At 45.4% G+C, this 14,660-nt stretch overlaps 1 protein-coding gene across 2 annotated transcripts in view; it reads right to left on the bottom strand.

Annotated features, from left to right (window-relative positions):
• Positions 1–14,289, bottom strand: part of arvcfb (ARVCF delta catenin family member b) — an 89,663-nt gene extending 75,374 nt beyond the window's left edge. For both annotated transcript variants that reach the window (XM_080004349.1, XM_080004350.1), the window contains exon 1: positions 14,050–14,289. In XM_080004349.1, coding sequence (XP_079860475.1) covers positions 14,050–14,070 — 21 coding nt within the window. In that variant the 5' untranslated portion in view covers positions 14,071–14,289. The remainder of the gene's footprint in view (positions 1–14,049) is intronic.
• Positions 14,290–14,660: the final 371 nt, after the last annotated feature.

Below are 14,660 nucleotides of genomic sequence, written 5' to 3'. Positions count from 1 at the left end.
CGTCAGACAGGAGGGTGCCGCCACTTCCACCGCCACAGCCTTTCTTGCTTTGTGTTTCCTCTCTGTTTGCATGTCAGCCAGGATGCTGTCACCTGACTGCGTAGCAGCACCCACCCTGCTTGACAAGACCAGAGCCACACGACAAGGCAAAGTGTCCGGATTCACCCCCATTTCATTCGTGCAAAAATTGTAACTGAGACAGTGAAACAAAGCAGGAGCAGGAACGTTGCGTGTAGGGCTGCCCCCTGAAAGTCGACAAGTCAGTCGGAAACCCGTCAGACTGGGATTCTTCCAGTCGAGCAGTTGTTTTTTATTTTTTTTTATTTTTTTCAGTCAGTGTGCATTACAATGACCATATAAAAACAGATAGAATCTTACAAAGTGCAGATGGATACAATTTCAATGAGGAATTATAAATAAGGGGGATCTTAATAATATTTTCATATGTGTGTCCGGACCCGAACACAGCTCTCTGTGGGCTCCGATCGCTGGACCCATTCCCCTAAATAAAACAACTAAGAACAGTGTAGGCACGGGGCACAGAGCAACGGGACATGACTCTTAGACTAGTTACGATTATTTTGTGCACATGGAGAGTGGGCGAACGGGGAGAGAGTCACAGAGAAAGTGTCCCCATTACGTACGATTTTGCTCCATACTGTTCCATACGCACTTGTTTCGTTCCCTAAGGAGACGACAAATAAAATAACCTACATCTAAAATAAAAACACTGTTTCAGCACGAATATTGGCATTGAACAGCCGAAGCCGATTCAAATGACAAAATTCTGAGTCGGGTACAGCCCTAGTTGCGTGCCACAGAGCGGTTAGGCGGATGGCAGGTAGGCCCCAACCAATAACAAAATGAACACCCTGTCTTGTTTTGGATCACTGGAACCTATGGGGTTTGTGTTTTCCTCTTCAATAAGAGCAGATTATTATCTAACCACTTAATTGCTATGAACAGATCCACCGCTTGCCAAAATCCCAAGTCATGGGGAATATTTCATATGAAGCCTATTGTTGTATGGCCCAGCGGGGCCTCAGCAAATGGCCCTTTGAGCGGGAAAACACTGGAGTGGATTTCAGAGACCAAAGCCCATTAGTCCACTGGCCTCAGGAAGGAGCAAGGCAATATCTCAAAATGATAAAAACATATTTTTGAGGCCATGGGCAGCGAAGTGGAAAAAAAAGACAAAAGAAGGATGATACAGAATGTGAAGACCTGAGCTCAAACTTGTGGAATGTAACAAATGGGAAAAGTTTCAGATTCTGTTTCAGATTATAACTCTGGGATGCATTGTGCAGCAAAAAAAAAAAAAAAAAAAAAAAAAGCCTTACTGACTCTTTACACACTGACTGTATCGTGATCAAGAAGACCAACAAACCAGCCCGCTCACAAAAACTTGGGAAAATAAAGTCTGGGAAATGTCTTTACCCGAGTCAATAAATCACATAAACACCAACACGTCATGACAGAGATGACAGTGTAACGAAATGAATCAAGGTTCCCTTCATTAAGATAAATCCACAAAGCTACAGAGGCAATGCCTGTCCCATGGGAACAGACACACGGTATCCTTTGCAAATGTGATAAAGATCCAATCCCATTAATTGTACAACCTTCAATATATAGTGAACATAAAACAACAAATGAGGGACAGCACATACACATACTGGGAGAGAAAAATACATCCCAATCCAAAAAACTCTGTTGGAATCAGCATCAATGATAAAGTAAGGACAACAGCTGAGCTGGAAAACAGGACATCAATTATCCAGGGAGTTCGACAGCCATGACTCATTAGCAGCCATTTAGCAAGTCGCTTAAAGACCTCTCAACACGGTTGCTGGAGTGTTACACGACATCCCTGTCCCGTTATGCTCCATGATAATGAGCTGGGCAAAAGTACCAGGGCTGTTTTGTCTTGAGTCTGAGAAATATTAAATCTTCTGTGTCTGTGATTTGTAACGTAAACATGCCAACACAATTGACCTACTATATTTCAGTATACGGCCATTTTAGTCTTGAGTTGCTTTCCGCTTAGGAATTTCTTTGACCCCTCTGCAACGTAAATCAATTATTTCTGGACGAAACCTCGGGCGGTGGCAGTGGCAATGGTGGCGCTTTTTATACTTTGGGTTCAAACTTTGCTCGCAGGAGATATAATAAAGCACCGAGTTACGAGAAAAATTAGCAAAATTGGAGTGAACATTGTTCCGTTTGAAATGGTTCATATTTTTCAGACCTTACACTCATAAATAAGAAAACAGTCTGAAAATTGAAATGATTACACACTCAATTTTTCCTTTGCGAATGCAACACACATAACACGGATGTCAGGAGGTTATTCCCAAATCACATTAGATCTCCAGGCAAAACTAATCCCATGCCAATATTGATTTCTTTCCTCTTTCAGACCTCTTTCAGTCAATGCGCCGAAAGTATTCCCTGGCAACAGTTTTCCATCCCTGTTATCCCTGCAGGGTGGGTGGCCAGAGATACAACATCAGCCCTGCGTGCCAAAGTAGAACCAACGTGTTGAATGAGCAGCTATTTTGCCAAAAATAGTCGTTGCCAAACAAGCAAGGGCTGCAATTTTCCTAACATGCTGATGGACATTAGAAAACACCTCTGTGAAAATCCGAGCTGCATGTGGTGACAAGATGTTCACATCTCCCCTATGTCAGGTACCTCATCTCGATCATCTGTTGTACAGGTTTTGGCAAAACAAGGACCCGGCAACATGAGAGAGAAACAAAGAAGTGAAGGGGAATGAGTTCAGCCCCCGTTTCACTGAGGGATTTATACCCATTTCACTGACTCTGCGAGCCCAACTGCCCCTGACACTAGCCAAGAGACATTGAGTTCTGTGGCATGCAGCGAGGTGGAGGGTTGGAGGGGGAGCTGGGGCGGCTTTGGTAACGATAACGGTCGCACAGACCATGACTCACATGAGGAATTAGACCAGTGCTGATCCAGTTTCCCGGTTCCAGTGTCTTTATGCTGGCTTGGCTTCTCGAAACAACATTAGTCAGGACACGGATCTATTCAGTAAGAATAAATGGGGCATTCCTGATTCAACCCACAATGAACCCAGAGAACGAGCATGTGTAACCTAGGTAATATAATGAGTTGAATATGGTATAGCGAAGCGTTGGCTGCGCGGCGGATGGATGGATGCTGCGTGGACACAGTGGTGAAGTGCATCAACACTAGGGTATAGGAAAAAGGGAGTTGGAATTTACAGATCGCAGTTCAGCCCATCGGATGCTAGCTGGCGGCAGTTGGGTCCGCCTCCTTGCTCTGGGAACTAGCGAATAAAACAGCTTTGTGTTGGAGAGGAAGTTTTACACATGTCTTTTGCCCATGCGGGTCTTCGCAGGTTTTGTGTAACAGCAGAAGCATCGCAATACAAAAAAACTAATCATTGGAGATGAAAGTAAATTTTAGCAAATACAATTTAATTAGTAAACAAATTATTGGGGACAGAAGTATTTTTTTGTGTGAAACACATTACAAAATCTCCGGACTGGGATTAGATTACCACAGCCACTCTGTAAATTCATGACCGTCATATTTTACTCCCACCCACTCAGTGGTGTAGTCTATGTGATATTGAGGCATACGCTGTATACCCACTAAGAAAGATCCAGGATTTCTGTATACCCACTAAAAACGTGTAAGAATATGTAACAATATAGCAAATACTGGGTAGAGTAGAACTGCAATGAATTAAGTTTCCCAGGGGAGCTTGCCAGTGCTATACCCCCGTCAGGGATTTGCATAGCACCTATTTTGCATATTGTATTTAACTTACTGTTTCCAAACTGAATGAAACAAAGAAGAGCCCTGTGTGAAACAGAGAGACTTTCTCGGTCACTCTCTTACCTCCCAACCCCGACTAGGAGGGAATCATCACAGTATACCCCATACAATGAACTAGACTACACCACTGCACCCGCTGTTGCAGACCAGTCAGGTGACACACACACATACACGGACGTATGCGCACACAAAGTAACCGAAACTGACATCAAGATTTCTGTGGCCAAGAACTGGATTTGAAGTCCGATGGCTGGAAATTGGCATGAAAGAGATTTCATTCTGCCTGGGTGACAGGACTTCTGAGTGACAGGACTTCTGAGTCCTGTCATCGAACGGCCCCCAGACACAGCGGCGTGTCAGACACATCAAAGACTGCTCCATTGGACTAACAACTGATCCATTATGAAGCAAAACACAAATATTAATTACCATGCAGGTTTTTAAGATGATAAGTATGTCCCTTGGAAGCCCAGTGTTGGTGGATATGTTGCTGAATGAATCACCAAGGTACAGTACGTTGTAGGCATAGTGGGCTATCGAGACACCATGAAGAAAAACTCGCTGTGAATTTGCCTGAGGTGACCCTCACAAAGGATATAGCAGATGCGATACTCTAGATAGGCTGACACACTTCAGAACCACACTGGACTTACTGCAGCACTGCTGCTATGCACTATGAAAAAGATACTGTACAAAATAATTCATACGCACGGGCATCTGCAACGTAGACACACAATCCCAAACTCTTACATCTTCCATATGGTAAACACCATATGACACCAGACTACAGGTGCTGTAAATTGTCACAGAATTACCCAGCTTGGAACTCCAAAACACTTGGGGGGGGGGGTGAGCTGGGGAGAGCCTTGTTGCCACAGAAACTCATTGCACTGAACTGTCTTGTCCAGGGGCTGGAGGAACAGACATCTTGCCATTCCTGCAGCCTGCGAGCCACTGATTGCGAGGCGTTCCAAGTTGGACTGTAATTTTAAATGGGGCTTCGGCAGAAACAGATCTGAGTGTGTATGCATGTGTTTGTTTGTGTGTGTGTGTGTGTGTGTGTGTGTGTGTGTGTGTGTGTGTGTGTGTGCGTGTTCAGAGATTCTTTACTTTCAGGAAGCAACTTTTGTCAAGAAACCTGGCCCTCCGTCATCGTCCTATCAAAAGAGCCTGACATATGAAAATAAAACACACCAGGACATTACTATCAAATTGCTTCTCACATGACAATGCTATATTTAAACAGACAGCTCTGTGATACGTGTGTTCGTTTCAGCTTGCACATTTTGGTTATAACGAAATCAAGGACATTCCAAAAATAAAAGAATAAAAAAAAACATGACCAAGGAATTTACAAAGGAATTAAAAACATCAATATTATTTCCAAGTAAGGTGTTATAGAAGACCACAACGTGAGTGGACATGAATAAGGAAGATTGGTGTAGGCATGGCCACAGCCTGGTCCCCTCTGATTCAACTTCCGTGGTAAATTGACTCAAATGCTATACATAAGGGGTCCTTTGATACGGGCTCCAGGTCCAGACACCAGCAGCCACAATTAGCATCCAATTGGCCTTTCATTCGTCATGTTTTTTAATGCACTGTGGAGGATTGACTATAGAGGGAGAGTGAAAAACAGGGGGGGGGGTGTTGGGGTACGGGGAGTGGACCCTGTCTTGGAGCAGACTAAGGAATGAGTGGTCCCATCTGAGCGCAGGACTCTGGAATGTGGCTGCTCTGTGACCCCAAACGCTCCTCAAGGTCCCTTGTGGCCGGCACAACGGAGGACTTGAACTGGCCACCCCTTCGCGTGGAACAAACCAATGACCCCACACACTCAGAGTTTGTAAGAGAGACAGAACAAAACAGGGTTATTGGATTAAGCTTTTCTTGACCGAGCTAGAAAAGGTTGGAAAGAATTTGGGAACTATGAGAGGTCTGTGTCAACAAGCCTTGTTTGCTTTGCTTTTCACTCTCTTCCACATATCCTCATTCGTAGGAGGAAAAAAAAGCATTTATCCAGCCCCTAACCCAAAGGGCCTCCATGATTCACTTAGAACCTAGAAACGCTTGGTAACCACTAACCAATAGGAACACAAAGCCAATATACGTCAGACTACATGGGGAGAAGGAACCAAAGTTCACGTTAGAAAATATATTCATTTCTCAGCAGTTGGCATGTTATTCTAAAGAAGATGAGTTTAGAATACCATTCTTCAAACATGTATTTTCCTTCCACTTGGTCCACGTGCACTGCCGCTGTCAGTTGTAAAGACGTAAAATATATTTACATCAATGATTGTCAGGCTCATGCAAAAAAAGATAGCTTGGTTATTCTTGGTTGGATCAGCAGCTTATTCAACATATCTCTTTAGTCAGTGTTTCAAATCTGGCTTATCAACTTGGTCGCATTTCATCTCCCCTCAATCTCCATAATGTGCTTTCCAAACTACGACATAATCAATTTTTGGACCACACAGGGATATATTGTACATCCCACATACTGTGTAGAATCCTGTCATAGTGTCTTTTCCTGTTGTTTCCTTTTTTTTTGACTCCTTCAGTGTTCTTCATATAGAAAACATTTAAGGAGCAATAGACAATTTTTTTGCTTTTACTTATTCATTCATTCACTCATTATGAAGTTAATGTCAATTGCACAGTGTAATGGCTGTAGAATGATGACACCATCAGCGTTTTGGAATCGGTACCCTATGAGCCTCCATATCATGTCTGCATTCAGACTGCCACTGGGTACGATCTCCCGCAAAAATGATGGATTTACGGCAGAGCGTCACACAAAGTGCGTCAACCAATACGAAATCATTAGCGGAAATGGTGGACGGTGGAGCGATCTACTCCAGGTAGATCATAAACCCTTGAATATAAAAACGAGTCATTAAAATCGGTTGAGAAATTTAAACGTTATAGTGCTTTTTATCTAGAAAAACCACAGCTCCCCGATGTATTTGCTTCCAGGCCAGTCTTGCTCTCTCCAATATGGTGGCGACGTTAAAGTATCGCAGCAACCAAAGAAATAAAATCAATTAAAATGGTGGCAATTAAAATGTACCTCTGTAAGATCTTCTTTCTTCTCTCTTATTCGAAAGTGGTGTTCATCATTTCGACGGAGCACTCTGAGCGATCATAAAGCCTTTCGGTTGTCTTTGTGACAGCGGCGCAAAACTTGTCTATTGCACCATTAAGCAGGAGTAATGCACATAGTTGTTCAAAAAGGAAAGAAAGAAAGAAAACACAGGTTGGGAGAAATATATAATGCTTTAAATATAAACACTTCCCCAACAGTATCAACAGAGGATCATATTGGCAACGACCAGTCTGAATCACATTCCCCGATTGTTCACCATCCTATCCAGGGCAAGGTGTTAAATACAGTACCATGCACGGCTGGCTGGCACCTGTCCCTTCATATCTGCAGACCTGACCGGCCCAGATCAACACCGCACCGTGTTCCACTTCACAGCCTATTACACATGCCAAAAATGAATATGAGGAGGAATATGATGGGGCAAGATAGTATTTTGCAGAGACTCAGCAAGGGCACGCATGCAAGTTGAGGTTCATTAGATAGCTCAATAGAGTCTCTTCGAATGCTTGAGCAGGCACATCACTCCATTGTTCACCGGTGGGTCTGCAGGGAATGGGCCGTGCACATATTAAGAGAAGATGAGGAGATGAGTAACAATGCTGTGCCTTTGCATGTAATGTCATATGACAGCAGGCCCAGTGTGTGGATGCCTCCTTTGTGTGCACCGCTGAATTGTACAAGCCGTTGTCTGGTAAGAGTATTGGCACCAGAGATTGCCAGAAATTCATTTATCTTTGCTGTTGTAGGAGGTTCTTTCCTGGTTTGGCTGAACTCTTGCCACTGGTTAGCACAACGTTTGTGTGGAGGCGGGGTTGTGGTTTGGACTAACTCACTTTCCCCTTTTATGAAACCGTTTTCATTCTCCCTAGACCCAAGCCATCAGGAGTAACAGCCCCCATTGTGTGCCAGTTAAGGGGAGGTTCACAACAGCATTCTACTGAATCACCGGACCTCACCAGTAACGGACAGTGAGAGGGCATGTTGAAAGGCATGCCATTTATGGGAAAGCATTGGCTTCTTGCATTGTGATTGAGCAGTCAACAGAATTTCTGCTGTTATAATGATTGGGAAAGGCACTTAAAAACAAACAAAACAAAACAAAACACAGAAAGGCAGAAGGGAGGCCTTCACACAAGCGTCACGCTTTGGCACATGTCGTCGTAATCAGACTTCTGAGGTGGCTCATGGATCCCGACTAAAGAGTTGTCAGAGCAAATTATTAATCCCAAAATGAACAGATGGTACACTGATGGAGGATCGATGGACTCCAAGCCCCCCCAATGCATCCAGCGGTCACTGCAGAAGCAGGAACTGGGCTAATCCCTCTATAGAAAGTTCATAGTTCTAAACACGCAACATCTCTAGCTCTGATGCTCAGTCCCCAACCCCCATTATTATTGGCTATTTTTTGAACGGTAGAATGCGTATGGTGTTGGGGTGGGGGTTAGAGTCGGAAGTGGAAAAGTATTTGTTCCCATGTTTCTGGTACAGAAAAGAGCCTTATGAGTAGTTTGACCTTCCCCCTCAGGGCCCCTGTAAGAGGTCCCCAGCTGCAGAAGGGAGAGGGCGGGGCTTACGGACCATATACACGACTGTCAATGAAGCCCTGATTCTTTTCAAAGGGCCTCCACACTCAAACATGCCAGGCTTGGCTGTCTTGGTGCTAGCTGTGGTCTTGAAAGACACAAACACAAAGAGCGTATACAAATAGAGCTGAATGTCCATAAGCAGGTGATCATTGTATTCAGCTGCTGCCCTAATGTCTGAGGACAAATACATATGAAATTACATTAGAAATGATCAGTTAGACACCAACCACTTATGTGAACCTGTGCACTCTGTGTTGTCATGGTCCTTTTGCCGATCTGATATAATTGGCTCATTCCCAATCTGTAAATTAAATTTTGTTAAAGCAGTGTAACAAACTACAAATTACAGTGCCCTCAGATTTCAATAACTATCAAATTCATCCAAAGAATGTCGCACTTGCTAACTGCTATACTATGGCGGTATTGGCTCTCCAAAAATAGGTAAGGGCTAATGACACAAAGCAAACCAGTGAAAACAGCTGCCAAACTCTCCTTCCCCTTAAGTCATCAATCACTGGCTTAAGGGTAGGCAGGGTCCTCTTACCGTTCAGTGTTGCCATGGTGCTGCCCAAAAACTGTTCGGCATGCACCTTTTTCCCCAGTACACACAGGCATGCAAATGATGGTGCTGACACTTGCAAATGGCCCAGTGTCCTCACTCACACACACACACACAAACACACAAAAACTAAGAAATAGCAAACGCATTAGAACGCAAAGGACATTTATTTTTTCAACAACGGCAGAATTTGAGGTGGATGAGCTTTGGTTGTATTCTTCATGAGGGACATCAAGTGACCACATTTTGTTTTCTTTCCTCAGCGACCCTCTACTTTTTACTTTTTTTAGGCCACGATAGTTAATACTTTTGTCCACTTCCTGATCATGGGTCACCTATGATAGGAGAACAGTGTTCCTTATTAAATTGGAACAGTCTTGTTGTGTAATAACCCAAACTGTTGCTGTTACACAATTTCACAGTGATTAGGCTATCAGATTAACATATTGTAAATATTGTCACGACAATAACAATTCATTCCAAGCTTCTCTGGTAGGCCCCTACGGCAGTGTGACAAAGCCTCTCAGGATTCTCTGAGACAAGTGGCCTGTTTATCTCCCCCATCGGAATCATCTGTCTTGTTGTAAGGCTTCCAGGACAAAGGATGGATAGAACAGTGTTCACCATGCACGGGCTGGAAGACAGAATCCCGTTCCCACGGAAACAGGAAAACTCCTGTCGGTGGCCCAAAGAAAAACACAAAATAAATAATCAAGGGACACGGCTCCATCATGCTCCATAGCCTCAGGTTTGTGTTTGTGGGTGAGTGTAAGGGAAACAGACCTCGGGGAGAGCAAGCTGACTCAGTTTCTACACCTTAGTTGCAAAAAGGATTCAATTTTGCCACAGGACAGTGGAAGCAGAAAAAAGCCAAGCCCTTAATCACCCAAGTTCTCATTAACAGCTCATTAGAGGTGGCTGACACATGCATACAAAATTGGACCACCCCCCCAAAAAAACATTATTCACTACATTATTCAAGATATAGGGACTGCACACACACTCACTACCAGAAACTCAAGAAAGACAATAAGCTTCCCTCTCATTAATGAACTGAGTTTTTGTTGCAAGGCCCTTTCCAAACCCAACAGATGAAATCATTAATTTATGCTTCTGAGAACCAAGCGATGAAACGCTGGTGGGAGGGAGCGACTATAAGACAACATAATGTTTGGACAGCAAGCCAGAGAGCCCTGCACCGTGGCGGTAAAGCTGTCAGCGGGCCAAATGGGTTAAGAGAGACAGTGAGACAGAGTGGGAGGAGCTAGCCTGGACCCTCAGCAACCCCTTGCCTCACGGTTTGAAAAAAAAAAAGGATGTCAAGATTCTCCGATTAAATCTATGATTGAGAAACTCTTGCAATTTGCTGGAGACCAAATTATCGACAGATTACTTGATTACCATAATAATAATTAGCACCGCATATAAAAAGTATGACAAGCTTGGATGAAACCTTCCGTGGGAACAGTTATTAGTGTTTGTTGGATCCCATGTCTTGGGAAAGTCAAATCATTGATTAGATTGTTATTCACCATTCACCGTAATTCATAATGCAATTCAGTTAAAACTCACACATACGGTGCTCAGGGCCAATTAAAACAACATTTATAATATTTATTTACTCCGTTCTGGTGGATAGATCCCTTTGTACATACAGTATAGTTCTGGCACATATTGAAGGGATTTTTTTTACGACTTTTAATGACTGTTATTTTCCAGCTACCCATGACATGTTGTTGATCGATAAAATTTGTAATTTACATGTTTGGACGCCACTCAGCGTGCCTGAGATCCTCCGGTAGCAATCCTCCAGTTATAATGGAACTGCATTGCCTCCCACATAGTGAAACAGAAATCCATCTGAGCATTTCTGGAGAATATTGAAAAAAAAAAAGTACTTTGAAAAAAATTGCTTCAAATATTATCTGTATTTGGTTTTCTGATTGACAGTGCTGCTGAAAAGCCATGAATAGAGCTTAAAACCTGGAGGTATACTGGAGTATTTAAACATTTTGTCCCATCAATAGAAGGGAATGGAGTTTGGGAATGCCGTTGATGGGGATTGTAGAGCTGGTTATGGTGGGATGTGGGATGTGGGGTGGGGTCGGGGGTCAGCTGTTCACATGAAAGTGGAGATCGAGTTGTAAAAAAATTGGCAACAGGCACCCTGGCCAAGTAGGCAGTGGGGTTTGTGAGGGTGGGCGTTGGCGCGGCGACGGACACATGTCAAACTCTGGTCTGTCATGGGAGATGCGATAAGAGCATGGGAACGGAATGGAGACCACGGGGGGTATGCAAAGGCTGCGTGATCTGTGCGGCACCAGTTTTAGACGCCCTATCTCGACGCACGGCGTGCAACAACCTCCATATCACAACACTCTTACTCGGTCCAAAATAGCACCCGTGACCGAACATTCTTCTGGACACTGGGCTCCTTCCTTCTTCCTCTTCCATCGACACACGCTATCGACGCTTTGCACTTTTCTGGGTCACTGACATTTCGGTTCGATTCCCCCGCACCGAAACAATGCTGCATCTCATGCTCTACATGGCTCCAAATATTGATCTGCAGGATGTTTTGCGTAACATCCACGGGCAGAAAATGAGGCGAGATAGAGGAGGAGCGAAAAAAAAACACAGAGGTTGGTCATCTTACAAAAAAAGGGAAAGAAGATCAAGAGAAGATGACATTTTACATTTTGGCTACTGCTGAAACCTGGCCGTGATTTCAAGTCTGAGCCGCAGAGCTCCTTTAGTCTTGGCTGAATCACTGATGAATTATTGTGTTATGCAGACGGTCTTTCATAGAGTAAAGGCTGCCAGGGTTATGTTGGGGGGTTTTTTTGTCCGCGGACCTTGGCAAGGTAATTACTATTTGGTGACTCACAATCTTCACAAAATTCCTCCTGGCTAATCTTCTTGTTCTTCAATTTTTCATGAGTGGAGGAGGCCACGCCTTCGGCAACTAAACCTGAACATGGGGGTGGGGAGGGGGGCGTAGAATGAGAGCAAAGTTCTAGAATAAAAGGCGAGTTTATATTTAGCGCAGACATGGTCTGGCCTGTGCCTGCAGCAGTAATTGAGGGCTAAGTCATAATCTTGACTGGGCTAAAACTAATTTACTGTAAGCTCTGCTGCAGAAATCAGATGAGGTCAGGGCAGCATCTCCCACCTCATGCTGCATCTACCCTCCCCCCCTAAAGCACCGTGCCTTTCGCTCCTCCTGAGGCAGAGAGGATGAGTGTGAGGAAAGTGCAATGAGATGCATCTTAATGGGGGGCCGCGAGCAAAAAGCAACCTCACCAAACAACAACAAACAAGAACGACAGAGACTACAGCGTCCTCCATGTGGTAATAGATCCACTTTGAGGGGTCAGTGTGAACACACTGTGAGCGCTGCCGCAAAAGGCAGGTGCCCCCACGCTGTGGAATGTCCCACTGGGTTGAAAAGGTCACACAATGATGGCACCCTGCCCTCAAGTATGCCAAGTATCTGTCTCACGGGGAGGGGTCAGGGATGCAAGGGCACTCTCCCAACACCTTCTAACTCCATTTTGGGGGTGAATCACCAGCCACGAGGCCTTGAAAGCTCCTGCAAACCTGAACCCATGTGCGAGGGTTTCGCTGAGGGAGCAGAATAGTGGCAGCGAAAAAAAAAAAAGGGGGGGGGGGGGGGCTTTTTCTTTTGGCTGGGGTCCCGCTGCCAGTTATCATGTGGCATCAGTCCACCAAGCAGCCGTTAGCACATTATCAGAGCAACGTGGGGAGCTGACAGAATGTTTTGGTAACTCCGCCCCAACCCGCCGCAGCTCCGGCTGGCGGAGGGCGGTGCTGATGAGAGGTTGACCTTATTCAATCAGAGAAAAAGAGAGAAAAAGGGGGGGGGGATCTCTCTCTCTCTGTCCTCCCTCCTTTTCCACGCATTGGAGTGCTGCCAAGTTAGTGGGGGAGAGAATAACTCTGATGATGATGATTCTGAGGCTAAAAAGCGGACAAACAAGCGCATATGGCAACCCTCCAGATAATGTATGCCAACACTTGCAGACATGTACCTTAGCCCATATTAATGTAAATGTACACGGAAAACAGCGTCACAAACGCTAGCAGCAATGACGAAAACCCAAAAAAGCACATTCCTGTGTTATTCGTGCGGGGGTGAAAGACAAAAATGGCTCAAAATGTCTTGGTGTCTTTGTCAACATTGTCGCTCCTGAAGCCCGGGCTGTAAATCCCGGCCTCTGTGTTCTCACAAACCATTCATCAGGAACAACTTTCAACACTTTATCCTACCCCTGCCACATCCCACCCCTCCCAACGGGGCCGCCGGAGCACCGCAGGGGCCGCTCATCGCAGAGGGAGAACCTGACCCAGCAGACTCAGCAGCGATCCAAATGCTACTGACAGCGGCGTGACACCCCAGAGGTGTCATGGCGCTCATCAATCAACTCTCTGGCTCATTGCGAGGAGACCTGGGACGCATCTCTTCAGCCGAGACCCGCATACAACCCCACATGCATTCCCTTGCGTATGCGCACGCACAAATGCAAACGTGCAGTCTCATTCTCACGTTAATTAAAACGGACACGCTTACTCCGAAGGACGACTGGAGGAAGGTGTGAGTTTGTGAGTGTGTGTGTGAGTGTGTGTGTGTGTGTGTGTGTGTGTGTGCACGTGTGTGTGTGTGTGTGTGTGTGGGGGGGGGGGGGGGGGTGCGTGAGGGGGTGTGCAGACATATCCACGATGACGTATTTAACCGCAGGGAGAAAGTTCAACCAAAATAAGAACCCATCAGCAGACCGGGCAGACGGAAAATAAAATAAAATGAGGAGTCTCGGACTTCTGAGAGGTAGATGAGAGGGATGGATACAGAGAAAGAGAGAGAGAGAGAGAGAGAGAGAGAGCGAGAGAGAGAGAGCGAGCGGGGAACCGGCCGAGCTCCCAGTGATAACAACGATAAGACTAACCTGTTTTACTTCGGCAGGCATGGTCCAAAAACCCCCCGGGTTACTGAAAAGCCTCCTCAGGAAATACAGGGACGCAGCTACTTCCTTCTACTCTCCTCGGAAAAAAAAAAAAAACAACTTCTCTTTTTCCCCTCCGCTGTGCTCCGCTCGTCTGGCTTTTCTTTATTTATGTCGAGTTTTCCCCCCCGTGTGAACACAGAGGCAGCGTGCTCAGAGGCAGGCAGCCATCCTCTCTCTCTCTCTCCCTCTCTCTCACTCACTCTCTTGCTCTCTCTCTCTCTCTCTCCCCCCCTTTCACTCTCTCTCTTGCTCTCTCTCTCTCTCTCTCTCTCTCTTTCTCTACCCCCACGCCACACACACACACACACCCACAGTGACACAGCCCTGCACACTGGGTCTCTCGCTCTCTCTCGTACACACTCTCTTAATCCACGCACAGCGAAGCTGGGAAGAGGTGGAAAAGGAGGGGGTTAAAACACCCTGCTTTCGCCTCCGCTTGGCCACGGCGTTATAGTGTTGGGTGGAGAGAGAGAGAGAGAGAGAGAGAGAGAGAGAGAGCAGAGGGGAGGGGGCTAAAGGAGGACCGTCGCGACCAAAGTGACACTGTCCTG

This window comes from Zeus faber (genome assembly GCF_960531495.2).
Source record: "Zeus faber genome assembly, chromosome: 7".
NCBI lineage: Eukaryota > Metazoa > Chordata > Actinopteri > Zeiformes > Zeidae > Zeus > Zeus faber.
This window is presented reverse-complemented; position numbering and strand designations above follow the sequence as displayed.